The 27,910-nt window shown below is 43.7% G+C and overlaps 2 protein-coding genes across 4 annotated transcripts; one reads left to right on the top strand and one right to left on the bottom strand.

Annotated features, from left to right (window-relative positions):
* Window positions 1-1,471: 1,471 nt before the first annotated feature.
* smad4a (SMAD family member 4a) lies at window positions 1,472-9,607 on the top strand. The gene is made up of 11 exons (XM_030085707.1): window positions 1,472-1,809; window positions 3,216-3,514; window positions 3,590-3,764; window positions 4,396-4,425; window positions 4,558-4,761; window positions 4,930-5,037; window positions 5,919-5,969; window positions 6,060-6,243; window positions 6,335-6,503; window positions 6,792-6,930; window positions 7,522-9,607. Exons 2-11 carry the CDS (start codon window positions 3,275-3,277, stop codon window positions 7,731-7,733), a joined length of 1,512 nt encoding a protein of 503 aa, XP_029941567.1. The 5' UTR covers window positions 1,472-1,809; window positions 3,216-3,274; the 3' UTR covers window positions 7,734-9,607.
* A 5,160-nt stretch (window positions 9,608-14,767) lies between these two features.
* Window positions 14,768-27,079, bottom strand: rfx3 (regulatory factor X, 3 (influences HLA class II expression)). 3 transcript variants are annotated; one of them, XM_030085704.1, is made up of 17 exons: window positions 26,848-26,884; window positions 22,290-22,402; window positions 22,057-22,145; window positions 21,309-21,567; window positions 19,738-19,812; window positions 19,278-19,459; window positions 19,041-19,160; window positions 18,818-18,942; window positions 18,605-18,720; window positions 17,523-17,638; window positions 17,264-17,418; window positions 17,065-17,162; window positions 16,820-16,969; window positions 16,515-16,723; window positions 16,275-16,428; window positions 16,105-16,147; window positions 14,768-15,940 (listed from the first exon to the last, which is right to left on the bottom strand). In XM_030085704.1, the coding sequence occupies exons 1-17, from the start codon at window positions 26,867-26,869 to the stop codon at window positions 15,660-15,662; spliced, it is 2,307 nt and encodes a 768-aa protein (XP_029941564.1). In that variant the 5' UTR covers window positions 26,870-26,884; the 3' UTR covers window positions 14,768-15,659. The 3 variants fall into 3 exon arrangements, with proteins under 3 accessions (XP_029941564.1, XP_029941565.1, XP_029941566.1); XM_030085705.1 differs by lacking the exon at window positions 26,848-26,884 and adding an exon at window positions 26,958-27,079 and having other exon boundaries at window positions 15,660-15,940; XM_030085706.1 differs by lacking the exon at window positions 26,848-26,884 and adding an exon at window positions 25,338-25,446 and having other exon boundaries at window positions 15,660-15,940.
* Between the last annotated feature and the right edge of the window lie 831 nt (window positions 27,080-27,910).

Below are 27,910 nucleotides of genomic sequence, written 5' to 3'. Positions count from 1 at the left end.
CTACAAGAAGCCAAATGTTCGCCTGAATATGTGTCTTTGGTCAGAGAAAGATATAATTTTGTTACATAACAGAATTTCATATTCACCAAACTCCTTTTTAGTGGAAAAAGTGTCCCTCTCAACCTTGAACTGACTCTTTTTTTTCTGACAGCATAATGAGAAATGTGCAGCAGTAATGAATATTGCCTTTCCACTGGATCCAATAGTTGTGAGGCATTCGCAGATATAAATAAACATCCGCTTACCTTTACATGACCTGTCTGCAGAGGCTTTCTTGCTGCATCTTCTTCTCATAATTATTAATTCACGAGTCGGTTTCTGTCAAGAATCAATAACTCCAGGTTACAGAGCATGTTCCACCAAATAAAGTCAGCTTAGATCAGGGGTGCCCCTTGGGCCAATATTTGTCTAATCAATGAGTGAATCAGAAGCAAGACAGTATGACAAGAAGCTATTTTACCATCTAAAGTTAAACCGTTCCTGGGAGCTGGATATTCTATTTTAAATTGAGATTTGAATTCGACAGTCATCCAAACATGCAGGATTATAAAATCCAGTCAGAATACCAACAGACTGAGAAGGAAATAAATTAGTTGTTAGCTTTAGCATCAGTCTCCAAAGTATCTGTGATGTATTTACAGGCTGTAGACAAAGAGTAGCTTACCGTTCTAAGAGCTCTCTGCACATGGTACGCTACATCAGCTGTTTTAATTGTGTTTCTTCGCATTGCTGGGTGTTATGAAGAGTTCTGTATCCCTGCTTCCTTGTGCAATGCTGCTCTTTCAGCTGAAAAAGGCCTTTAATGATTCAAACAGGCCAGAGTAACAAAAGTCCTCCTCAGATTAGCTGATGGAAATTCAGCCAAGCACTACAAAAATACAGCTATGTGCATGAAAATAAGACAACCTAATTAAAAGACACGTGGAAAAGTTACTTTTTCGATTACATTTCAGAACTAGTAAAGTAATTCAATTCAAAACTCTAATCACTAGCTGTCTTTCAATAAATTATTCAACGTTGTTTTTAAATGTGATCAACAACAATTTTCTACAACTACAGAGTAATGTCTGTTTGAAAGTGTGCCTTAATAATTCCACATAGTCGATCCACATCTACTTTTCAAATGTCTGGCTTAAAGAGTCCCAATTACTTTTAAAGACGTCAGAAATAAGAAATTAAAGGGACCATTATTTTTTTTTTCTGTGTAACAATGGAACAACTGGTGGTGCTGGACGTTGTTATGATCAGAATATGTAACGCAGAACTTAATGGACAACAAAGAAATCTGAGCCTTAACGATAGCGGTTCATGCTCTGAAATAACCTTTTCGAGGGGATTTGAGTAAGTATTCGTTCAAACAGTCGATGTGTTTGTAGTTTTCATCTAATTACAGTAAACAAACTGCAGTGCAGCGCCACGCCTGTCACTTTTTTCTGACGCGCATGCGCGGTGGCACCGTGGTGGGTGGAGGAGGATTTTTTGTTTATTTTCGTGTCCAGCTAGCCAGCAAATACGCTATTGTTAGCCTGCATTCTTTCTTCCACAGTAATAAACCTCACAGATAAACGAAGGCGACTCCAAGTGATACGATGCTGTAACAGCCCGCGAGGCCGTGTAATATAAGGTTTGCCGGTGCGCTAGCGTGGGGTTGATGATCGTCTGTTAGCGAGTGTGCTCGCACGCTAGCCTAAATAACAAACGCAAGCTAGTCAACGTTAGGCAGAAAACGTATCGGGGTTTGGGCAGAGAAAGCCACCAACGGAGGATCTCCTGTCGGCGGGAGTGACACGACTGCGCGGCAAAATCACTGTAAGCTCACAAATCCGCTCTGTTTTGGTTCAGATTTGAGATAAACGAATGCTCTCTGCGTTAGCGCCCATTGCTAGCCGTGGCTAACAGCCTCTGCACGCTAGCTGAATGTGTTATCCAATCTTGTTTTTCTACAATGGTTGTTCGTCTTTACGTTGTTAATGAATCGATATGACAACACAGCCTTAAATAATACACGGAAAGTGCATGTAATGCCTGACTAGTTCATTCGTCATCAAGGTATTGTTTGGAAAAACGCGCTACCTGTGCCTGTTTAGCTACTGCAAATTACCCATTAAAGCTAACATTAGCAGCCCCTGCGGCAAAGAATGCGCGTTAAGCTAAAACCCTTAATATGACTGTTAATACACTTACTTAACATAGAAGATTGTCTTGGAATGAATTGCTTAATTCGCATTTGATCACGGAGCAGCGATGTATTTGTTGATGAGCGTAAATGTGGTTCTTGTCCTGAATCATTAGACCTCACGCATGTGTTACTTGAATATATATTCAGTTTTGTATTCAAGCGTAATGCACATTGTACTTAATAAACCTTGCTTCTAAAAAGTCAATCTAATGTATATATTTTGATGGTAAGCACCACCACTAATCTTGAAAAAAGAAAAGATAATGCACACATTTTGTTTATGTTAGTAAGATATCTAAATGTAGTTTACAAACCTTCACCAAGAATGAACTACTCAGGAAATCGAACACAATTGGTTGTAACCTTTTAACTACAGATCGATAATAAGAAACCTAATAACAAATGTTATGATTTCAGCTTTTTGTTCTGTGGATTTTTTTTGTATCAAGAAAAAATGACAAGAATATTACAGAGAACATCTCTCTGTAAAGCACTGGGTTGAAGGCAAGGTATAACCAGGACGGTAATCTAGAGTCACCAGTCACAGATGCGTGTTTGTGGACTGTGGAAGGAAACCAGAGTACCCAGAGAAAACGTGACAATTCTGTACAAAAAGACATTCTTGCTTTGAGGTGAGAGAGCGAGTGAGCTGTCTACGACACCACTTTGCAGCCCTCACAGACCAACAGATTGTCATTGTCCATGTAACAAACAGCATGGCACAAAATGCTGTGTCCGGCAGCTGCAGGTCACCGATCATTGAAGAGCAGAGCTGAGGAGAAGTGCTCAGTGGGTTCACAGTGGTCCCCTGGCAGTCAAGACTAATAGGTGTTATGTTGTACCCATCAGTTCTCCTCCACAAACTTTCAAATCTGTCATGGTGACAGATTGTATTCTACTGAGTGATACTTTATAAAATGCAGTGTGAAAACTTGGGTGGTGCATTCGTATGAATTCTCTGCGATGTGGTTGTTGTCCTGTCTTTTTTTTTTGTTCGCCAAACCTAGTAATCGATTTTGCCTTGTCACTTCTACAGGTGAAAGCATAAAGGATTCAGTTGAAAAGCCTCCCCAAGGTTGAAGCCTAAGGGGCAAGATGTCAATCACAAACACTCCCACCAGCAACGATGCCTGCCTGAGCATTGTGCACAGCCTCATGTGCCACCGGCAGGGAGGAGAGAGTGAAAGCTTCGCCAAGAGAGCCATCGAGAGTCTCGTCAAGAAGCTGAAGGAGAAAAAAGATGAGCTGGATTCTCTCATCACAGCCATCACCACTAACGGAGCTCATCCCAGCAAGTGTGTCACCATACAGCGGACTCTGGACGGACGCTTACAGGTAGAGCGACTTGAGAACATCTCAGAGCGAGTATTTGTCATAGCGTTTCTAATCGGATTGTTCTATCTGTTGTAGGTCGCAGGACGAAAAGGCTTTCCTCATGTGGTGTATGCCAGACTGTGGCGATGGCCTGATCTTCACAAGAATGAACTGAAACATGTGAAATATTGCCAGTATGCCTTCGACCTGAAATGTGACAACGTCTGTGTCAACCCGTACCACTACGAGAGGGTTGTCTCGCCTGGAATCGGTGAGGAGGAGTCACCAATTATCATATCCTAATGTTTTAGGTCATTATTGGGTATAGAATATCACAGACAGCCTAGTGAATGGGAGTTTTTTTTAATAAAATACTTTCTGACTGTAAAATACTCCAAAAATGCAACAAGTAAGAGCTTCTGCCTCTTTTTCTTTAATCAAACTAATTTCAGCTTTCAATATCTGCTGTTTAATTTTACTGTTTCTCACTGCACTTAACAAGTGTGTGACACATTGACGATTGTTTTCTGTGATTGGACAACCGTACTGCTAAAGTTTGAGTGCCCGTTGTAATAATACTGTCTTGTAGTTTTTTAAATTTCTAGATATTATTAAATATCTAGGTCTGAAGTGTCTAACTCAATAAATATACATTTAATTGAACTTAAAAAAAATAATTTTCAGCATCATGCCATTTCTAACGGAGCCTCTCCACAGAAAATATGGTGAAATGTCCAAAAACCAAGTCTTCCATTTGTAGCATGCATCGTTTTAAATATATACCTTCACTTCTGTTAAGTTGGGTGCATAAGGGCCTCGATCATGCTCTCAGCTTCTAAATATTAACCTTCGTTAACTGATAATGTGAAGTTGAACAATATACTGTCTTGTTGTATTTGCAGACTTATCAGGACTGACCCTGTCAAGTTCAGGTAAGAGGGCTGCTCAAGTTCTTCTGGTTCTTTTTTTCCAAGGTTTTGTGGCTTCATCTTAATCATATGTGCATCTTTTTTCTTTTTTCTTTCTCCTTTTTTTTTTTTTTTTTTTTTTTTTTGTTCTGCTAGGTCCCCTTTTGGTAAAGGATGAGTATGATTACGACAACCAGCAGTCTCACTCCAGCTCAGAAAACCACCTGCAGACGATCCAACACCCGCCGTCGCGGCCCGGTCCACAGGAGACCTTCAGCAGCCCGGCCCTCCTGCCCCCATCAGAGGGCAGTAGCTCCGCTTCCACCTCGGCTTTCTCCACTATCAGTGCTGGACCCTCCAGTGAGACGCTGTTTACATCCACATAATGAAACTGTGCAGCAAACCAATTTTACCGTTGTTAAAATTCCAATCCTTTGTTGCTGCACCGTTAGAATTGTATCATCCGGAACAGATGAAAGGTGCTTTGAACTGTTTTACAACACACTTATCTTCACCTCCTGGTTCCAGATGCGACCCCCAACTGGAGCAGAAACAGCAGCTTCACTCCTGCAGTGCCTCAGCACCAGAACGGACACCTACAGCATCATCCCCCCATGCCCCACACGGGGCATTACTGTGAGTTGACATCTGTTTAACTCTTTTTCACACCGATGGATAAAATGTGCTTTTACACTTATTTACAATGTTCACGAGTTCATAAAATGCACAATACACTACTTCTGGATTTATTATTGGACATTGTGTGAAACAGTGTGATCAATCAGAGAAAAATTATTGGTCGATGACTATTAAAGCAAAATGAAATGGTTGCCCAGCGTGAGTATGAAGCTTTCTGTGGCAGAATGCTTCCAGTCTTAGTGTGGGTGGCTTCATGCCCTGTTTCACCCCGCCCATGTGTCAGTGTGTCCCTGCAGCACACTGAACGTGCGTGAGCTTTACAGGGCCGCTGTCAACACTGGCGTGAGTTTGCGTGCGACAGATCATGTAAAGCTGGTCAAGCAGTAAAATGTGCTGCATCAGCAGGGTCTTGTTTACCGTTAACTTCCAGCAGTGATTCTTCATCAGTGAAACTCAGTCGGCCTGATTTTATCACCACCTTTTTTTTTCTCTCTCACTCTCGCTTTTTTCATTTGGAAGATGTAATATAAAAAAAAAAAAATGAAAAGCAGCTACAGAAATAAAAAATACTGTACTTGAAGAGGACAATCATCACATTTATTTGTTTTTGTGGTTAAAAAAAATGGTCAAGTAATTCATAATTTGGGACAGATGTTTTTGTTTCAGCCAGCTGTTACACGATCTGTTGTTTATACCGAAGTAGCTTAAAAGTTGGCGTGTCAGTTGGTCTTCACTGTCATTCACATGTCTTGGTGTGTCAGTCCGACTCAGGTCAGTGTGTGTGTGAAGCTTTTATTCGGGCCATATCGAATCGACCACACACGACATGACAGGAGCACATGTGGCGGCTCAGAATTAACATTGACATCTTCTCACAGGGCCTGTTACCAATGAAATTGCGTTCCAGCCTCCTATATCAAATCACCCCGGTGAGTATTGATTTGCAGTTAGAAGAAAATCCAGGTTTTCTGCGGATCTCACCGCGCCTCTGACCTCCGGTCGCCTGCCTGTTATTGCAGCCCCAGAGTACTGGTGCTCCATCGCATACTTCGAGATGGATGTTCAGGTCGGGGAGACGTTTAAGGTGCCGTCCACGTGTCCGATAGTCACCGTGGACGGTTACGTGGATCCGTCAGGAGGCGATCGATTCTGCTTAGGTCAGCTGAGCAACGTTCACCGGACAGAGAACATTGAGAGAGCGAGGTACCCGATCGCATGCTCTGATGTTTTATTGAAGGAGGCAGCGTTTTGTCATATTCACATTTTTCCCTGTTCCGGTGCGTCGTGTCCGCAGGCTGCACATTGGAAAAGGCGTGCAGCTGGAGTGCAAAGGCGAGGGGGACGTCTGGGTGCGCTGTCTGAGCGACCACGCCGTGTTTGTCCAGAGCTATTATCTGGACCGGGAGGCCGGACGAGCCCCGGGCGACGCCGTTCACAAGATTTACCCCAGTGCTTACATCAAGGTGAGATTTCAGTCAAGACGTTTCCAGGTAGCTGTTACAGAATCTCGGAAATCTGTTGTTTTTCTTGCCGGTTTAATGCATATAAGTGAACACAGTGTGGCTGTATAACCACTCCCTTGTGCGTATATGTGTGTGTTTTTTTTGTTTTTGTCCCCCCCCCCTCTCTCTATGTTGAAGAGACCACATGTTTATATTCCACCTGTGCGCCTTGTCTGAACCAGGTCCGGTCAGCGCTGTGTCCCACACTCCTCTCAGGCTAATAACGGCGTCCGTCTTGTCCCCCGCCAGGTGTTCGACTTGCGTCAGTGCCACCGGCAGATGCAGCAGCAGGCGGCGACGGCTCAGGCGGCAGCTGCGGCGCAGGCGGCGGCCGTGGCCGGGAACATTCCCGGGCCCGGCTCTGTGGGAGGCATCGCCCCTGCCATCAGTGAGTGCTCTTACCGCCGCACTTAAGTCTCAAATAAGTGTCGGAGGCTATTATTATGATTGCTTTTCACCGTCGTCCTCGTCGGGGTTTTGAGGCCCAGACCGATTATATTGGAGGCTTTCTTACTGAAACACAGCAATGTGGCCGGAGCAACAGAAACGGGCAAAAAAACATGTATTTATTCAGTCAAAATATGCAGTAATATTAATTTCTTTTTCAGTTAAATGTTCTTCATCGGAGTTGAGATAAACACAGAGACTCCCAGAGGCACTGGAAGTCTTTCAGGGTCTTAAATTCATTCTGCTTGGTGAAGGCTGAACATCATAAAAACAAGCAGCGCTCAAACATGAGAGACGGTTAAATACTTCTTTCGTCCTGCAGGAAATCCAAAATGAAAATGGAACCAAAACATATTTTAAATGAAAGCCAAGGCCGAAATTAAAGTGCACTCACTGAGAGAGAACATATCAAGTCAGGATTTGTTGGCTACACGAGTTCACTCCTGAGTCTGCGTTGTATTTTCCATGCTAGCAGCTCCTGTTTCTAGTCAGGACTGTAATCAGAAAGTGACCGGCTGCGGTCCCCCTGCAGGTTTATCCGCCGCCGCAGGCATCGGGGTGGACGACCTGCGCAGGCTGTGCATCCTGCGGATGAGCTTCGTGAAGGGCTGGGGGCCGGACTACCCCCGGCAGAGCATCAAGGAGACGCCCTGCTGGATCGAGATCCACCTACACCGAGCCCTGCAGCTGCTGGACGAAGTGCTGCACACCATGCCCATAGCCGACCCGCAGCCCCTCGACTGAGCCGCCGGCCGCGGACTGTACAGAGCCGAAACCATGACTGTACTTGTTACGGAGTGCTCCGCCTGTAGGCCCGGAGCGCCAAAGGAGGACTGCAACCACCAACACCACCACCACCACCACCACCACCACGCTCGAGTAGGTCGTAGACGTAGGACAGAGAGGCCAGCAGTATACTCCAAAACACACTTGCTTCCAGTCCAGAGCGGCGAGCAGCGCACTGAGGGAGACTCCGGGTCTGGGAGGTCAGCGACTTCCTCACAGCAGCCAGGGGAAGATGTGAGTCACTCTGGGAGGAGTCGCGGCGCGCTGGAAAAATCCCGCCAGGAGGACGCTCCTTACAGAGGCTCTGTAATGAATTGGTCGAGAGAGCCGAAACGCATCATGACACAAGTTAAAGGAGAACTTGTGTGTTTTTTTTATCCAGTGTGGTGTCTGTTTATGTTTTAAGATGTGAAGCTTCCTCTTAACTGGCAAAAGTAGTTTGAGACGGATCAGTTACTGTCGGGTTTTTAAGCTCTCGATCACAGCGTGGCTCCGAGCGCTGGACGTGTATTTTAGATCCAGCTGGAGTATACTGCCGGACCGGCCCAGTCCTCCTCTGTTGGCTCTCCTAACAGCCGGAGTTACCCCCCCCCCCCCCCCCCCCACACACACACACACACACACACACACACAGATCAGGACATTTATGTAAAATCATGTTATACATTTCTCATGTTCTTGTATGATGTAATCTTAAATATTTTCAAATGCTGACAGACATCTTTTTTTTTTTTTTTTCTTTGATATTTTTTTTGGGGGGGGATGATTTTAAAAACAATGCAGATTTGAAAAAGCCCATTTTAACTTTAATCACCTTTTTTCAACAACTTCAAACTTCCATTTCCGAGGCTGTTTAAGACACTGAGAAGTGATGTTTTGTACTGAAGTGTTTCAGGCCCCTCACTCTAATTGAACACAAATGATTAAAAAAAATAATAATAATCTCCAAAAATAGATTATAACATGCCTGTATTATGTTATTGTCATTTTTTTTTTTTTTTTTTTTTTTTTTTTTTTTTTTTTTTAATTAGATGCCCACATAGTGTCTATTAGCACTTTATTAATTCATTTGTGTTTCTGTCTTGTTCCTTAGTCTCTTTTGTGGTTACTTGTTGTGTCCATATAATCTTTTTAGCATAGTTGAATTATTATTTTTTTCTTTCTTGCTATTGACCAGGTTTAGATCTATTAAAAATTGGTCAGGTTGTGCGCTCTCTCTCCATCAGTTTTCAGTATCAAGCACTCTCCCGCGGCCGAATGTTTGACACTCGAGACGCTTCGGGCCGGAGCGCGGCCGAACGACCGATCGCCACCGCCCAGTTTAATCCGAGTAGAACTTTGGATGACATGTAATATATTGTAGACAGCTGAGTAAACAAGGAGTGGACTGTGAGAGGAAGCGTAAGCCATATTAATGCCAAATATACCCCGAGAAAAGCGAAAATCAAGGTTTATCAGACTGCAGTCATTTCAGTATTATGTTGCTTGGTTTTAATCATCGAAGAAAAAAAAAAGAAGTTCAGTTTCACTATTGATCAAACAGTATTTTGGTATTTGGAGCTCTGTTTACCTACAGCTGTTGCAGTATTTTATACTCTTTTTGCTACCTTTACAGTGATGAACCATTCTGGTCATAATGATTTAAAAAGAAAAAAAACTATCAAAAAAAATAAAAGAAGAGGAATGCTGTACAATTTTCAGGAAATGCAAGTTCATACTCATCTTAACCATTTACACTTATGTCATACAATCTGAATACATATGGAGTTTGAATGATATTGGTGTTTATATGTATGAATATGGTTGAATAAAATTTAACGGGCTAACATGAAGGAGTCCTTTGATTGGTTGGGAATAATGCATGAACTATTGGTGACTAGTGTGTGTGAAAAATGAAACGTTCTGTGAGCTTGTTGGAGAAGATTGGAAGAAGAGAGAAGACGGTGTGGCTGAGTGGCATCAGGTGAATATGCGATGACACCACAAGCATTAGAATAATGTAAATTGTGATAAATGCCAAACACGTGTGTTAATGTGTTCCTCCGTGTGATGCTGCTCTTTCTGTTAAGACATTATTCACACAGGCCTTTTATTTTACGTCATGTGTCTGCCGTTCCACCAGCAGTATTTATTCTGTTATTCTGCGCTGTGGCCAATAGATTAAAATTAGGTTATAAAATTGTGTATCACAACTAATTACTTTTTTCCATATTACACATTAATGTTCTAATCCTATATTAAAAAAGTGAGTGTTGCATAGTATCTATTCTCTGACTTAATCCTTCACATATTTTGATGAGCAAACTTCACAAAAATGGCAATAAAATAATCAAAGTAAAGCTGACGTATTATATTTATCCCTGTAATTACTTATTGAAATTATTTTTTCAAAAATTCTACAGAAATGACAGAATAATAAGTGAATTACTTATGAAATGTCAACTAATTACAATTAAGGCAAATATTGATAGCTAAATATTCAAATTTCTGACCTGTGTTGAAACAATCAACACTTTCTTTGGACTCTGGTAGAAGAAAGTTCTCCATTCTTTCAGAGACCTGAACTCCTGAAACCTTTTAAGGAAATACTGAGATCGTCTTCTCGGCAGATGGCGCTTCGCAGGCTTGACTCGGCATTTGAACTTTTGACCTTTTCAGTCCTGTGCTTGCTGCCCAAACCGCCAGCGACAGAAAGGACACCGGCTTTTGAACAAGAAAACGTTTATTACTGCAAAGACAAGTCACAAATTTTAAGAAAACAACACTAAGAAGCTAGCCTGAGCTGAGATCTGAAATATTCAGAAAACGAAACTACATGTGTCTTTAATAGTTTCTATAATCATCAATACGACACACTAAATGATAATGTCTTTGTAAATATAAAAGTCCCCCAATTGTCCTCGTCTTTTCTTTTTTTTTTGTTTACCCCCCCTCCTGTAAAATGCACAATACAAATCACCCTACACAAGTTGGTTCGCTTGCCAATTCGAGAATATACATCATATGAAATAGAAACTTAACAGCACACGAAAAGAAAGTCACATGAAATCAGAGTGTATATATTAGATCAGATACTATACATCATCCAGAAAAAAGAGGGGGAAAAAAAGAATCACAAAAGCACTTTTTAGCCAAACATATCAGAGAAAGTGTTTCACCGAAAGAATAGGTCAAATAATTAGGACACAAATAAATATACCTTTTTTCAGTTTTTGATATAATATATATATATTTATACTGTATATATACACATTTTTGTCTAGGGTGAATCAAAAATAAAAACCTCCCCCCCCAAAATGCCACTGCCAAATGCTTGTGCTTGCATTAGCGCGTGCTACAGATGGCCACGACTCACTAGACTGTCAAATGGCACTTGGAAAAAAAAAACCAACAAAAAAAAAAGAAAAAAAAATTACAAATCTCAAACAGGTCACAGCATTCAGAAAATATCATTTGACAAAATAAAACACAATCATGAGAAGAAGAAAAAAAACAACTCAGAGCATTTTACTTACAGTAACTCTCCTGGTTCACTCACCAGTTCTGTACAATAAAAACTTGTTTGCAGATTTCCTACTTTGTGTAACTTACTAAGTAGTGTGCGAACGAGTGTGTGTGTGTGTGTGTGTGTGTGTGTAGTGTCACCTTCCGGTAAATGAATAGTCCAGTAAGTCTGAGAACAGGTTTTTTTTTTTTTTTTTTCCTTTCTGCTGCTCTGTAGCCTCGATCTGTAGCCCACCAGAGACCCAACAGTCACCCAGGCCATCTGCTTTGGCCGGGGCGAAATTCAAGGCACTGGAGTCTGCTCTGGGTCAGTGAAGCTGCCGCGTCCGGGTCGGGAGGCCTTTCTCGGCTCTCCTGCGACGAGTCAAGGAACAGCTTATATACCTACATGCAGGGTTTTTGTTTTTTTTTTCTTTTTAGTGAGTGTTTTTTCATTTTTTCTTTAAAGTAAAGAACGGGCTCATTTGCAAACACCTGATACGAAAACAACTCTACTCCTCGATGTTTCAAAGACACAGAGAAAGAAAGTACAATTGTGTTGGCAGCATTAACGTCCGTCCAGTGTGAACCAGGCAGGCTCTGACATGCAGAAAGCTGAACCACTGTCTGGCACTGTCTGGTAAATAAAAGAAAGAAAGAAACCAGGGGGGGAGAGGGGGGTGTTAAGATCTAGATTGAGACAAGCAGCACATGGGAGGTGTGCCAGACCAGAAAGCACTTATGATCCTAAAGCACACAATTGAGATTGAAAGAAAAACATCTCATAAGCCATTTTTTTTTTCCCCACTTCAGGCACAAAAATAACACAAGTCACCATCTACAGTGTTGTAATAAATATATATGATAAGAAAGATGAAATTCATACAAAAAAAAAAACACTAACAAAAAAACAAAAGAAGAAGGTGAAAATGATGAAAGGCAAGAAACCCTCCTGCAAAACCTTCTCAGAGTACCCACAGGTACGCCATGCATGTTGAAGTTTCACAGACAGGAGCCCATCGGGTTTACAGTGTTTGAGTCATCAGACGAGTCAACTGTGGGGATTTTTTTTTCTCTCTCTTTTTTGCACTGGTACGAGCACAGTTAAAGGGGCATTGCCCACACAATGTTTGCTTTTCTGAGCAGAAACATCTTTTTTTTTTGTGTGAGTTTAACCGAGAGCCTTGATTTTTCTGCGCTGGTCTGCTTCTCAAGAGATCTCAACGCCGACTCCGATTCAGTCGCAATGAACGATCTAAACTAGTAGCTTAGTCATACATTAAATGACTATTGGTTACAGTGTGATCGCTCCAGAGGAAAATATACTGTGGACTCTTATCTGGTCATCTGGCATAAGTTTAACGGGTTTCAATCATGTTCCAACACGGCCACAGATTGAACGGAAAGAGGCCGACTGTAAAGTTCACTGGGCTTCTTTAGTGTCTGTAAATCGGTACAATTAGAAAGTCAGATGTGTGCACTCAGTTCCCGGACCTGCTCAGCCAGCAGGATCAGGGTAAGGCTATAGGACGAGAGGAGCGGCATAGGTGGAACCAGCGGGGAACGTGGCTTCAGGGAGGCGAGGATTCACTTTTCGGATTCCCCACAAAGTAGAAATGTTGTTGTCGAGAAGAGAGAGAAGAAACAAAACAAAACGAAAAAAAGAAAAACCAAACCCAGGTAATCCACCGACTCAGTAGCCCAAACTAGTATTCGCACTTTGTTTTAACAGGTATTTCCACACAGGCACACGACTGACGGAACCAAAAACATTGGTAAAGATCCAGTGCACGGACAGCGTCTCAGTGTTTTTTTCTTTTCCAGTCGTGATCCAAGAGTTGTAATTACAGCAAATACAGTGCCAATGCTTTTTTTTTTCTTTTTATACCTTAATCAATCAACAAAAGATTCACAAAGAAAAAAAAAACAAACAAACAACAAAAACTGCTTCCTCTGTACAGTAGGTCTGTTCTTCGCAGTGGTAAAAGTAGTGATTTCTCCTCAGTACCCATCAATGCATAAGCAATCAAACCGAAAAGAACAAACACAATAAATATTAATAAATAAACAATTTCTGCAGAGAAATGGCACGAGCCATTTCAGCAAGCATGAAAAAAAAGGACAAATTTATTTTAGTGACAAAATGTTCCTTGTTTAGAGGATTAATCTCAATAATCTCCACAACATAGAAGGCTGTAACAGTTCAAGTATAGATACAGTCTAAATGAATCAGAAGTTAGTTCCCAGGCCTTTCCCATTTCACAGTCTATGAACTAATTACAAATGAGCTACCAAAAGAAACATTCACATATAAACAATCAGATCCACCACATAAAAAGCGACAAATATATGTACTGTATCGTCATTATATATACTATACATATATATCTATATATCTCTTTGAATATCAGAAAATATCTACTTTTGGTCCACTGTACAAAGATGATCTGTAACAGGGAACAAAGGATGAATCAATCATTTTATGGGCTAAAAACGGAAAATGAAAAAAAAAAAAAAAAAAAATGTGTCAGAGGTGAGAGAAAAGCAATGCAGATTTTCTCTGTCGCGTTGAGATTTGTGCAGTACAGTGGTGTGTGTGCAATAAGGTTTGGTGACTGTGCTGCACGCGTCAAAAGGGCTGGCACCACTGGTTTGAGGTAGGGTGACTGATGGATGTGTTTCAACACACACACACACACACACGCACACGCACAGGCACGCAGACACACAGGCATATATATACACACACATGCACATAAAAACACAGTGCGAGCCATCAATGTTCTCTCTCACACACACACACACACACACACACACACACACACACACACACACACACACACTTAATTCACCCAATAACAAAGGCTAATGCAAGAATAGGCCTCGAGAGGGCAGAGTGAGGGCAGGAGCAAGGCTAAAGACCATGATTCAGATAAGTGACGAGCTTAGCAGGGCTGATCCAGAGAAAACAACAGGTGGGTCCATGCCTGCATCCCTTGGTCTCAACACTGATAAGCCAGCCCAAATCCAGCCACGAGTCACCAGAAAGCCAAAAAATGTGTGGCTGGGACGATGTAGAAGGGGCTGTGGGCTCTCTGCAGCACACAGTCGGGACTACATGGACAGCTGCATTACAGGATAAGGCACTATGATAAAGCCGAGGTACATTAAATCCCTGACATTCCTTCTGCTCTGCAACATGGCACTGTGGGGACAGGAGAACAGCTTCTTGTGTGGCCCGGACGGCTCACTTCTTCTAGCTTGTTGGTTTTGTCTTTTTGGTCCACTGCGAACTTAAGTGACTTCATTAAGACAAAATTTTAAAAAAATGCAAAATAATAATAATAATAATAATTAAAAAAAACCCAGGGGAAACGTGTCTTGTGAGTTGTTTTCGAGATTACAGCTGGTCACATCAACCACACTACAGAGCATCTAAAAACAAAGGCAAGCGCTATGCACGACTGCATAGAAAAGCTAGCATCAAGGTGTTTTTTTTTTTGTTTTTATCTTTTTAAAGAGCCTTTCTTCAGAATCTCCTTCCTGTACACAAGAGTAGCAGCACACACATTTCTTTAGGGGGGATTTTCTTTTTTTTCCCTGTGGCTAAAAGCTATATGTTCTTTACAGCAGGTGGCTACTGAATAATCCTTCAACAGTACAGATAATGATCTTTACCAAAACATCATACTGAAACAAACAAACAAAAAAAAAAAGAAGATATCCCTTTGATTTCCAGTTACATGCAATACTCGGGAAAAGTTCAAACTAAAGTGTGTCAGCAGTTGGAATGCATGGCGACATAATTCGGAGTAAAATCAAATCTAAACAGCATGATAGCACCGTGAGTTTTGTGTCATACCAATTAAAGGACAGCCAAACTATGTACAACAGGTGGTCTTGAGTTGATCAATGCCTTTGCTCCACTGGGACTAGTGACATGGATTTGAGCTCTGAGACATCAGTAGTTTGAAAAAAGTTTGATATTCCTTCCAGGAAAAAAAAAAAAAAAAAAAAACTCCCGTCTGTAAGTAGCAGACAGCCGTTGATGTGCCTTTCCTAAATGGTAAACATCTAGCGGGTCAAATTAGTCCTTTTTTTCCTCCAGGTCTCTTCCACCAGCTGCCACTTCAATTTAAGAACACAGACTTACAGGATGACAACACATCCGGAATTTAAGCAGTCAGACAAGGACAGCACGTCTTGAGCAGAGGATCGTCGCTCTGTCGCTCCTCCGCCGACCCGGCTGGACGGGGAGGGGACAGCACGTCCACACCAGTGCAAAACAGAGACAATGCATGAGAGAGACGCACACGTCGAGACTTACAGAGAGAGAGAGAGAGAGAGATATGTGGAGAGGGGGAGGGTGGAGACGGGGGAGGGGGGGCGAGCTCGGGGCTCTCAAACGGAGGCGTAGGTGTTGCCCGTGGTGCTGCAGTGACGGATGGTGGGGGTGCCGGCGGCGGGGGTGAGGATGTGCTCGCTGTGGTCCTGCGGGGGCTGGGGCAGCGAGTGGAGCACCCCCGGCTGGACGACGCCCACCACGGGGTGGGACCCGTCCTCCAGCGCCCCCACCTGGATCACCTGGATTACCTCGTGCTCGGACTTCTCGCGCTTGGCGAGCGGCTCCCCGGACTCCTCTGTGTCCTCTTCCAAGTCACTGTCCATTCCGCTGGTCTCATCTGGAGGGCAAAATGAAGCACGCTCATAAAAATGGGAGGACTTTGCTTTACTATAAGGAGGAAAAATTACAAATTACAAAGTTTTTGCAAAATAAACATCATGCTTTTCACACATTCATGCTACCGTCCTACTGTTGACCCTATGGTTAAAGCTTTAAACTTACCTTTTTCAATGTTAGCAAGGGACAGGGTGTTGAGGCTGTCAAACTGAAAAAAAGGAAACAATGGAGGCGACTTTAGTGGTCAGTGGATATCATCTGTAATTGTGTATGAGTTGCATAGACGTGACTTCTGAGTTCACTGTGAAGAATAAGATGAGGTGTGACATCTGTACCTCCCCCATGACACCAATGGGCGTCTCTCCTGTCGCTTGAGCCACACGATGTTCGACCAGGTAAAACATGTACTCGTCGTACAGCAGGCGTATCAGGTGGAAAGAACCGAAGCTGGCAGCACTGCGAAGGGTCAGGTCTCTGATCACCATGGAGCTGCAAGAACATGGGAAAACGCGGGTTTATCTCCTTGAAATAATGACCTCACATGTTGGGAGTTCAGTGTTTTACGGTTCGCTGACCTGTAGAAGGACCATTTCAGCAGGAACTGCCGGGCTGCCCTGGGGAAGCTGGGTCGGTGCTCGTAGGGTTTGAGCACCTGAGTGACCACGTTGTCCAGCCAGGCCGCCCACTGCTCCAGAGAGCTTTGCTGCTGTAGTGTAGCCTTGAAGTCCTGCTCCAAGTGCTGAACCACTCCCTCCTCGCACTGGCACACCCATGATGCCTGCTCCTGTAGCGGCAAAATGCGGAAAAGCCCGATAAAGCTCCATTCTTTTCACGCTGATGTAAAACTTCAGTGGAAAATCTGCCCAGGAGCTGCTCTGACCTGTACGTTGGCGAAGTCGACACGGTTGAGATCACTCAGCATCTGGTTGATCTGCGATGTGTTTTGCAACACGGCACGTGCCGCCTGAGCCAGGTGGTTCAAAGATGTATATCGGCGCAATGTTTGCGCAAAGGCACTAACAGCAGCAATCTGTGGAGAAGAACGCAAACCGGCCCAGGTGTAACTATTCTGAGGACGCGTACTTTCCAACTGGCTCTCATGAAGGAATTCCAACAGTCATGTACCTTGGTCTGGATCATTCTCTGTGGAATGGCATTCATGGCATTATTTAGCCAACCTTCCAGGCTTTTGGCAAAGTTACGAATGGCTTGAGTCAAGGCACCTAAAATAAAACAAGACGAGACAAAGAAAAGTGAGTTGATCCGAGTGACACCATGAAACCTAACGGAGCCAACATGAGGGGAGTTTCTAGTAGTGTCTCACTGGGAATAGGTCTCAGGACATCAGGAATAAGGATCTCCACAAGGGCCTGGTACATTAAGTGGTCACAGGTGCTCATCCACTTGAGTACGGCCTCGTTTCTGCACAGCGCCAGGAGCTGTGACCGGGGGAGCCGCGCTTCAATCTCACTTATGCTGCTGCAACGTCAACAGACAAAGACGCACAAAGCTTTTTCATTGCAGTCTCACACCAGCTGGAAGTGATCCCCAAATCAACATGTCTCTTTTGAACCTGGTCTGACCTGTTCTCTGTCACAGTAGCGCCCTCTACAGTCTCAGAGGGAGTGTAACGCCAGAATGTCTGCCACAGCTTCTCGATAAGGCTGAACTGGAGGTTGACGACCACGTCCAAGATAGCCTGAGGCCCGGCAGGGGCGGACGAAAAGAGAGAGAGAGGCATATGAGGGTGTTTCAAAACATCAAAGCGTCTGATGGAACTCAAAGGGCTTGTCAGGAACGGTGTCTTCTTGTTTTTGTCATTTAGGTGAAATAATCATTTAAGGCCCCGGTCGTCACCTGTGGGTGACTTGATGCCTGCGTTTCCAGACATCAGGAGACTTGTTTTTTAAACACTTCACAACATGAAGAGGAAACTTCTGTCTCTAAATGTCAGCAGCTGGCATTTCCGAATTTCTGTCACCGTAAACACACGTGACCTTTTCAAAAGTTTCCATGCGTCTCATCCAGCAGAACTTCTTCAAAATCTGGGAATGTCTGGTGGAGTATTATCTTTCTTGTTTAACAATAACGTGAACATGTCGAACCAAATGCATTGGTTTGATTCTGCTTCATCTGAGGTGGAAAAAAAAGACTCCTAATGGAAACCAAGAGTGAATGATGTGTGCGGTGGAGATTTATCGCTACCCCAGACAAATCAATTGCAAATGTTCCACCGCAGTGTATTTATCGATGATGTTTTATCAATAAATATGACAGTATTGAAGGAGGTTGCTGGGGAATCTTTGAACTATGAACGCACGCACACACAGTTTCCACACCGAACGACACAAATGTGCCAATATCTTCAGTGGTGGAAGTTTTATTTTATTTGACAGGCTTTTGTGTGTGACAGTGGATGTGCCTGCCAGCATTTTGGTCAATATTATGTTTCTACAATTAAGTTCAGGGAGAGGAGATCCACAGCCTTTCTCACAAGCAAAAATATAAAGAATCACTTTGCTGGTGAGAGTACAAGGCAGAGATAATTTTCTGATAAACACAGACTTATTCGCTGATCACTGCTGACCTTTTTTGTTATCTTATTTGATTTAAATTCAGTGTGATGAACCGTGCAGTGGATGGTGTGTGTGACTGCGATTCTGACCTCACAGTGCTCTCTGTAAAGGACCTGGAGAGCTTTCACATCATCAGGGCTGATGTTCTCTGTATTGCTCTGTCCCAGGTCCAGCTCCACAAAGTCAGGGAGCGCCCGCGATGCATCTGATGGAGGGAAAAGGGGGGAAAAAAAAAAAAATCAATTACAATCACTCTGTTGCACATTATATGCTTTTGGCAGATAATGTGAGAAGTCACTGACCCAGGAACTGCTGGTGGTGCTGACTCTGTGCGATGACCGTCTGCTCTGCTGCACCAGGGTGCTGCTGGCCTCCACCTGAGTAATTCTCCCCAGGGCTGCCATCAAACTTCTGCACTGGCTTGAACCTGATATCACATCGCTCATCTTAGAACCTATGAAAAGTCTCATTTGTGTGCTGTGTGTGTGTGTGTATGTGCGCGCGTGTGTGTGTGTTGTGGTCTACCTCTGTTTCTGCTGAACAGGTTGCTGCCTGAGGGCCATGTACTGCATGTCTTCTTGGAGTCTGTTGAGTGGGGAATCTGGTTTCACACGTATACCATAGTAATGATATTTGGAGTTCCCTCTGCGAGACAGAAAGGTGAACGAGCTGATTAAGTCAGAGGAGTGTAGGAAATTACCGGAAAACATACATTTCAAATGTGAACAAATGAAAATCAAGTGAGGGTGAAAGTTAGCGAACCTTGTCCCAAGGCGTCTTGTACGGAGTCCCATGAAGATGGAGCGGATGAGTTTTCCAAAAGAGGCTGCGTTGACGGGGTCCAGTTTTTGCTCCTGGCAGTGGCGCAGATAATGATTGTAGAGGGTGGATCTCGGCAGGCTTACTCCCTCTGCTGTCTCATAATTGTCCAACAGCCACTGGAGCTGCGAAGGGAAACGCACGTTCCATAACTCGAGCGATTCAGATACTGGTCCAGGCAAAGACTTCTTACGAAAAAAATGCAGCTGCAACATGGTTCTGCACAAGCTTCTACGGCAGCCAGTGTATTCAAAGCAGTAATCACAAATGAGACCAGCGGCGAAAACAGCAAGCACCAACGCCGAACTCAAAATGTACAGAGAATTAAGAAAGGCAGAGCAGCAAGAGAATGATTTCAGCAGGAGTTAATTAGGCAGGGCAAGCATTTAGAAAAGCAACTTACATGGCTGTTGAGCAGCGAGCTTCGCTGACTGGATAAACCCTCAGATTTTTGGAGCGTCTCAATCGCCATTTCAATCTGATAAACCACGGAGCACAGGACAACAAAATGTAAGAGAGGGAATAAAAAACAAAAGAAAGAGACTCCATATGAAAAAACACCACTATTCACAAGCAAAAGAAAAGAAGAGAACTGAGGGAAGAAAAAAAAAAAAAACCCCAAAGCAAGCACCACTAATCCCAAGCAGAGCAGGACTACCTGTCATGTCAGGAAACTCACTGCTTAACTATGAAACGGGATCAAGTGTGGGCGCCCGGCAGACACAACCCATCAGGATTGCTTTTGTACTGACACACTAATAACAGCTATGATGAACAAGGGGAAGCCGGAGACTACTGCAAAACCGAAACACCGAGGCAATGTAGCCGGGGGGGGGGGGGATTTAAAACACCTGCGTGCGCACATCCCGAGCAACACCAGAAACCTGCTCCGTGTTGCATGGGAAGAGGCTTAAGCGGGTCTTTGCATCCATTTTTCACCGACGGCTTAAAAATCCAAGACAGCTAAAATGTGCAGACGAGAGGCGGGCGGCCTCTCGCTGATGTAAAACTTCTCATGTCCGTTTCTGGCAGACTGGTGATTGGGGTAATTTCACCGAGGCTAAGCAGCACCGAGACTGATGTTTATTAAAGCTCCAGACTGAGAGTATGACAGCGCCGAGGATGAAATTGTTTTTATGTGGCTGGCGGGTCATTTTAGGGCGATAAAAATTTACTCACGGAATGAGATGCGCTGCAATTGGAAAAATGCAGCATTAACCTTTAAAAATGGATTGTTGGCATTCAATAAACAAAATGAGTGACATATTGTTTGTTATCATTAGTGAGCGCGTCGCTCTAATGTAACCTCACACACAGTTACTCTACACAAAATCTGCCTTTTCACAGCCTTTTATGAGTTTTTAAGCTTTCTGCTGTGACTCATATTTATGTGATAATATTGTTGGTGACTACAGGTGTGAGTATGATGCAATGCAAGAAACATGATATAACTGAGCGGTCATGTTATGATCATAGCAGAATCAAACAAAATGTTCCCCCTCCTTTATACGAGTCTCCAATCCTTTGTTTTTGCATATTTTGTGACTTGTTATGTCTTAGAAATTGACGCAGTTATAAATAAATGAAACCAGGGTGGAAGCAAAGCCGAGTGTTAATATAAAGTTGAAATTAAAGGTTACAACTAATGAAGCTGGCGGTAGTTAGGCAGCCACAGAAACAGACTCGGTGCATCCAGCGCACGCCGGCGGAAGATAATTGCCAGGGAGAAAAGACGCTGTGCAATCATGGGAGAGATGCACGCCACGGTGGAGTTTATAGATATATGGGCACTCTAGAACTGGTCAAAAATGACGGAAACATGACAGAGAATCGCAAACTCTGGACTTTAAAAGGGAAGATGGAAAGGCCACTACAAAGTCTTCGCACAGTAGTCATATGATAAACTAGGGTACACAAAAGCAGGCTGGCAGAGATGACGTGTGAAAAAAAAAAAAAAAAAAAAAAAAAACTCACGGTGGCTGGGGAAGCTCGTGCTGTCTGGGTGGCGGGGTGGGGTCCAGCGTTGTCCATGAGGTAAGCCCCGGAACTGCTGCTGATGACCTGCCCCCCCGCCAGGCCCATGCTCATTACGCCGGTGCCCCCTCCTCCGTTGTTGGTCATGCCGTGAGACGTCACCACGGTGGAGACTTGTGAGGAGCTGCCCTGCGTGTCAAAGTAGCTCCCCCCGCTGTTCTGGCTGTACAGCTGCGGCTCTGAGTACGAGTAGGTTCTTCTGTTCACAGGAGACAGTGGCAGTGAGTCGAGGCGCCAAAACTGATAACGCTGAAAACTTGCAACAAACCTACGAGATAGTCTTTTATTTGTACACAGACAGGGCCTCAAGTGCTTCCACCTGTAGCAGAAGTCAAACAGTGTGTGCTTGTATTGTGATGTGTGTGCATGTGTGCACCGCAGCCTGGGCTTATTGAGTGGAGTGTGTTCTTTAGACCCCCGGGACCCCGGCGTGGCATCGGTACTTAAATGACAGGCCTACTTCTGGTCATGTTCAGGTGACTAAGCGCAATCGAACACATGACTGCACACCACTCAGAGAAGAAAACACACACACACACACACAAAAAAAAACCCCAATGCACTCCCACCCACATCATGTGCTTGTGACATGAATGATGGCTTGAAGAGACTTAGGAGGAGAAGGAGCGGGCCACAGAGCCGTAGCGCTAATATTTGTGGAGTGACGTAAGAGCGGGGACTGACTCACATATTGCCATTGGTGTAGACGCCAGTGTTTTCTTCGACATACTGCACCTGTGCTGGGTAAACATGCTGAACCTGTTGAACAGTCTGGGCCTGGCAAGACAAATCACAAAGGAAAGGTTTAAAAATTAATTATCTAATTGACTACATTTGCATGTTGGGCTGAGAAAAAGCAGACGTGAATGATCGCGGGGATCATTAAGGGCATGCAAATCCACAGAGAAAGGCCTGATTTACCTGCTGCTGGACAGGCACCTGCTGGGTGGAGCCAGTAGGCTGGACAGGCACGGTGGTCTGAAGAGGGACAGTGGAGGTGGAGTCAGCGCCTGCTTCAGGGGTCTGCATGGCGCCTGAGGAAGAGGAGGAAATCATAGATTTACTGTCGACAGATAATAGCCTCTCGTTCTACAATAAAAGGAGAAAAAAAAAAAACAAAACAAAGAAAGACAACAAACTTAACCTGCTGGTCGAACTGGCAAAACGCCTCATAATTTAATAATGACACATAATAGTCTCAACACATCACTGAGCCAACAGCCATGCAGTGCCAGAGAAAGGTGATTCACGTCACTGAAGATAAGGCTTCACAGATATAGATTTATGTGTCTGTGCCACCTGCAACAGGTAGATGCTTCTGTTACATGCTACTGATTCACAACAACAGAAACTGTCTTAAACCAGTTTAATTCATCACTTGAAACTCAGCCACAACCGACGCGATGCTTCTCATGTGTTCAGCAGGAAATGGACACACCTGGACACTTTTTGGAAAAAAAAATAATTAAAGGACACAATTGGCTTAGCCCGGCACAAAAAAAAAAAAAAAATAAAATAAAAAAAGAGATATTTATTGTGGTGTAAGAGGAAACCCGAGGTGTCTGTTTTACTGAACTCTCCTACACCGATTTTGCCCGAGCACCTGCTTCTGCCTGCTAGTACTTAATGTACCGGGGGCCTCATGCATCAGTGACACATGGTCCTGTCTCCATGTCCACAGCCATAAAACAAGTTAATATTTAACAAACTCCAAATAGATGCTGCTTCCCATTGCTCCAGCAGGTTTAATGTTACTTTACATTTATAATTCTGTTCAAAAAAAAAAAAGTCAGGGGAAAAAAAAGGGGGAAAAAAATTGTCCTTACGAGGCAATTTTATAACCACTAATAAGATTACTGAGAAATTTGAGATCTTACTGTGTACTGTGCTAAAAAAGCCAAGCTGAAGTGAGAAATATTCATGAGAGGGATGAGAGTGAAAGGCAACACGGAGGGGTGAACCTGTGTTTGTGAGTTAATAATAGTATGGCTCCCCTCACCCATTCCTTCCAGAGAAAGGCCACCTCCTCCCCATCACAGTTTCCATGAACAAACCTCTCTTGGTTAATTAAGCTGGGTCTCCTAACAGCTTCAGACCTCTCTGGAGACGGCGTGCCCCTTCCTTTCACCTGCCTCTCTTCTTCAGACAAAGACTCTCACTTTATTCATGTCGGGGTGACTCACCTCGACACGCCACTACAAAGTTGAGCCGCGCACATGTGTTGCGCTACAATCCAGACGCATCCAAACAGGAAGAATTGTGCGCCTTCCCGCTCGGTGACCGTGGTTCATTAACACAATGCCTTGTGCTTTCGGCGCTGCGGCGCAGAACGCCTTTGGGAGGCGGACACATCACTGTGAGACATGTCAGCAGAATGATACCAGTCTAGCAGGTACAAACATTAACTCCATTTGCATCAAACGATTGCATTCTCTATCACAGATTGATGAAAACATATAAAAAAAAAAAAAAACTTTTTAAACTGAAAGAGGATTTGAAACTCTTAAAAATATGGAAGGCACAGCGGAACTGCGGCCTTCGGCTTCCTGTATCCCGGTGCCGAGAGAGGAGAATGCGGATGCACATTTTACAGTGCAGTTTGAAAGCCAAAGTGCACGGCCCCAACCGAGCCCACCTAATCGAGGGAAAAAAGCCCCTGCATCACAGCCTCTTGTTGCCTCACCTCTACCCCCTCCACAAAGACACATACATACACACACACACACACACACACACACACAGACACAGACACACACACCTCCTGCCACACCATTCAGGCACTCCCTTGTGGCCCACTTAAACGCTGTGCTCCACTGAGCAAGTGCAAGCCCTACAAAGACACAGAGGAACAAAAGCCACCAAGGAGTGCAACATTTTGCCCCGAGTTTTCTCCCTTCGATTCCTCCAGCTAACATTACCGGCGACAGAAAAGTAAAGACGGGAAAGTTCAAATTTGTAGCTACAGGGAAACGCACGGAGCTATAATTTGCCTGTCTAATAATTACGTATGACAAAAGTTGGGAGTCTAATGCACTGTTGGGAGAAAAGAGGAGACAGAGAACGGGGCTGAAAAGCACACCGCAGACAAAATCTCCCCGTCACACACAGCAGCACGATCAGGTGCGGTACAACATGTGGATGGACATGTAGCTGGGTGCCAGGATGAGAGGGATATGCTAAGTCCTGTATTTGTTCAGGAGCTGGGTCTGCATCAAGAAATCTGAGAGCGATTGGTTATCGTAAGCGCTACTATGATCTCTTTGAAGCCCAAAACACTGCATCAATTTGTAAGGCAAATCTCAAAAAATGCAATCCAACGCTTTATCGTGACAGCCGCACAGGAAGCACAAATGATAATGTGTCAAAATTCAAAACAAACGGCGAGCACGCTCAATCTGGATGCGCACTGTTTATCTCAATTGCCAGATGTGGGTTTGGGAAGCAACAACAAAAACCAAAGTGCTCTAAATCTCCTCTTTTATCAACCATCTACATTACTGGTGGAAGGCTGCAGCAAATAACCAAACCAAACATGCAGCTAAGCCATGAAAATGGCCATCTGAATAATTGAATTAATTAGCCCCTCTTTAAGTGATTGGAAATGCAACAGGATCCAGGCAGCAGGTGGCATGGTACTATTTCTGCCCTACTGGACGGCAGGTAAGTGGTAACACGATCTGATAACTAGCAGTTCCAAATCCAGACATCCTGTTATGTTTTGTGTGTGGGTGGACTGGGTGACCTATTTTAGGTTGTATATACCAAGTGATTAATACATTTTGCAGTATTTTGGGGCTTTTTATGCAAAACGTGGACAAAAATGCTCGGAATGATCAGTCTAATCAGTTTAAAATTCTGAAATAATGCCAGGCCCCACAGACAGGCCTGACTCACATAATTCACAACTACCAGGCGACCTGAAAGATGCCCTATTTAACAGCAGACAATGATGAGAGGTAGTTTATTTACTGCAGGATATCTTTTCTGTGGTGGACACCCACAGATAAGCCTAGACATTTGGGAGTCTCACAATACTTGAGATGCACCTGTCCTCTCTTCACCTTGCGTTGACTCAATACAAACACACACATATGTGCGTGTGTGTTCGCGCGCACACATGCACCCCTCATGGAATCAGAGGTTGCAGGTGAACATTAAACCCAGGGGACCTGGGAGTAACTGTGATGCAACTTTAGGAAACCTATTTTATATGAGAAATTGGGCAGGCAGAATGTTAAAATAATCATGATTAATTGGTTAACAAACTTGACAGAACAGCCATTTCACATTTCTGCCACATAGGGTTGTATAGATTCTTATTTTGACTAGGGTTAAAAATAATTGACCAAAACAATTATTAATGAATGTTAACAATCGCTCATAAGGATAGGGATGAAATATTACTGATACTTTACAAATGAAGTGATAATCAGTAACTGTATTTGTTTTAATTTTCCAAAAACATGTAAATTGGACAAACACAGTATTTTTAATTCAGTTATTGAACTTCACTTGTAATCACTAAATTATTTAACAATGAAATAATGGTTACTTTAATGGATTGTAAGTTAAACACTAACAGCAAATTGTTATCAAAATGTAAACAGATAAACTGCACAAACAGGTGTGGGGCTGTGCAACGCCACAGTGAATTTAACACAATCACTATTTATTCCTCTGCACTGAAATACACACATTTTAAAAGAAAATCTGATTTGTCTTTAAGTTCCAGTTGACGATGCACCTGTTCAGCGAAATGTGTGGCTTGAACCATCTACAACATATAATCTGTGTAATACAAGATAACGAAATCCCTCATGAAATCGTGACAGTATTTAATGCTAATCAGTCAAAAATGTTGTTTTCTTGAAAACTCGCCTGAGAAAAGAACTTGGGAGCTGTGTTATCAGATAGCTTATCACAGCCATCTGATGCCACAAAGAGGGCAGATGGAAAGCTAGCGCAGCTATCTTGCTCCCTAAGACAAAAGGGAAAGTAATGGCTTAGCTATTGTCAATAGCAGTGAGAGTCTGGAGAGCTAACCCACAGCACTCCCCGCTGCTAATTCACGTCCTAGTTTTAAATGATCAACACGAGCCGAGCAATCGGAAACACAAGCGAGCGATATCCCTGTAACAATACACCCCCCCAAAAAAATGAGGATACCAACAGGCATTGTGAGGAAGGCATCGCTGGCGTTAGCAACCTAGCAACAACAGACACCTGCTCCAGCTGACCAGTTAGCATCAATGAGTGGCCCCGACCTGCGCTAACACTCACTACAGCAAGTTTATACACGCAAGTTGCACGGAAACGCCGTTTTCCCACCAAACTCTACACGTTTGAGTGACTTTGAGCCCCTGCGAGAAGGGGGAGAACTAGCTTCTGCTAGCGCCCGGGACCTCTCACAGCAGTGGGTATCTCCAGTTAGCAAAGCAGGCTAACACGTTACAAAGAAACACCCTCGCTAGCAAACTACCAGCGATCCGCCGAGGCTTCATCCAGCGGCGGACAAAACGCACAGCGGCGCACTAAAACCGCCCCGGGAGGCGGGAAGCGGCCTGAAAATAGTGAAGAATTGATTCAAACCTGAGCTGTGGACTGGTTGATGGAGATGAGGATGGTGGAGGAGGTGGTAATGATGGAGCGAGAGGTTGTTGTTGGTGGGTTACAGTCGCCAGGACTACGGTGACTATGGCGCTGCCTCACCGGGCAACAGTTGCTATAAAACTCACCGGCAGCGCGCAGCCTTACCAGGCAGGTGGGAGGAGATTAAAGCGCACTTTAAACCTCAACACCAAACAAAATCACACGGAAATCATACATTGTGTCCTCACAAGGCTGTCTAGCACACCCAAGCGCAAGGCAAGGGTTTGGTGTGATTTTTGGAGACTTTCCCCGAACCTAACATGTCATAAATATGTGATATTTCTCAAATAAGAAATTAGTTGTATGCAAAACGCAATAATGATGATTACAGCTACATGTTTACAAGACTGAAAAATCCTGATTTTATGTCTGATTGTGAGTATAATCCGTTTTTGCTGAGGCTCTATTTTAATTGTTTTGCCAACATCTATCCTGATAACATACCTCTTTATATCATGACAAATCTTCTTATTGTTCTTTAGTATTTTTTTATTATGGCGTTGGGATCTGGATGTATGGCTTAGTGTCCGGACAGAAAATAGGAGCATTTGTATGTGAATTTTTGTTTTGTCTGTGTTTGCTCTGTGATGGACAGGAGATCTGTCCAGGGTGTATCCTGCCCTTGTCAGCTGGGATTGGCTGGAGCCACATGACCCTGAACAGGATAGAGGTCTACAACATGGATGTATAGCAGTTTTTTTAATTTCTGTTTTGGTCCTCATTGAAAACTAGACGATTCATTCTTGTCCCATCAATACACTGTTGCATTTGTGTAATAATGATCCAGCACAGGAAGAGCATACAACTCCACAAAGAGAGGGCCCATAGCTTAAAAAAAGGCCTGAGGCTTCTCGCTGTGAGGCCATTGCACCACTGTGTGGCTCTGATGAATC

Source organism: Salarias fasciatus (assembly GCF_902148845.1).
Source record: "Salarias fasciatus chromosome 7 unlocalized genomic scaffold, fSalaFa1.1 super_scaffold_4, whole genome shotgun sequence".
NCBI lineage: Eukaryota > Metazoa > Chordata > Actinopteri > Blenniiformes > Blenniidae > Salarias > Salarias fasciatus.
The sequence above is the reverse complement of the archived record's forward strand: the minus strand, read 5'-3'. Positions and strand labels throughout refer to the sequence as shown.

Excerpts from the sequence above, each read along its gene's own strand:
- smad4a (XM_030085707.1), top strand. The coding sequence starts at position 3,275 with ATGTCAATCACAAACACTCCCACCAGCAACGATGCCTGCCTGAGCATT. Across the intron at positions 4,762-4,929 it reads TATCAGTGCTGGACCCTCCA|ATGCGACCCCCAACTGGAGC; the intron begins GTGAGACGCTGT and ends TCCTGGTTCCAG. Across the intron at positions 6,244-6,334 it reads GAGAACATTGAGAGAGCGAG|GCTGCACATTGGAAAAGGCG; the intron begins GTACCCGATCGC and ends TCGTGTCCGCAG.
- rfx3 (XM_030085704.1), bottom strand. The coding sequence starts at position 26,869 with ATGAAGCCTCGGCGGATCGCTG. Across the intron at positions 22,146-22,289 it reads AGGTGCCTGTCCAGCAGCAG|GCCCAGACTGTTCAACAGGT; the intron begins GTAAATCAGGCC and ends TTGTCTTGCCAG. Across the intron at positions 16,970-17,064 it reads AGAGAATGATCCAGACCAAG|ATTGCTGCTGTTAGTGCCTT; the intron begins GTACATGACTGT and ends TCTTCTCCACAG.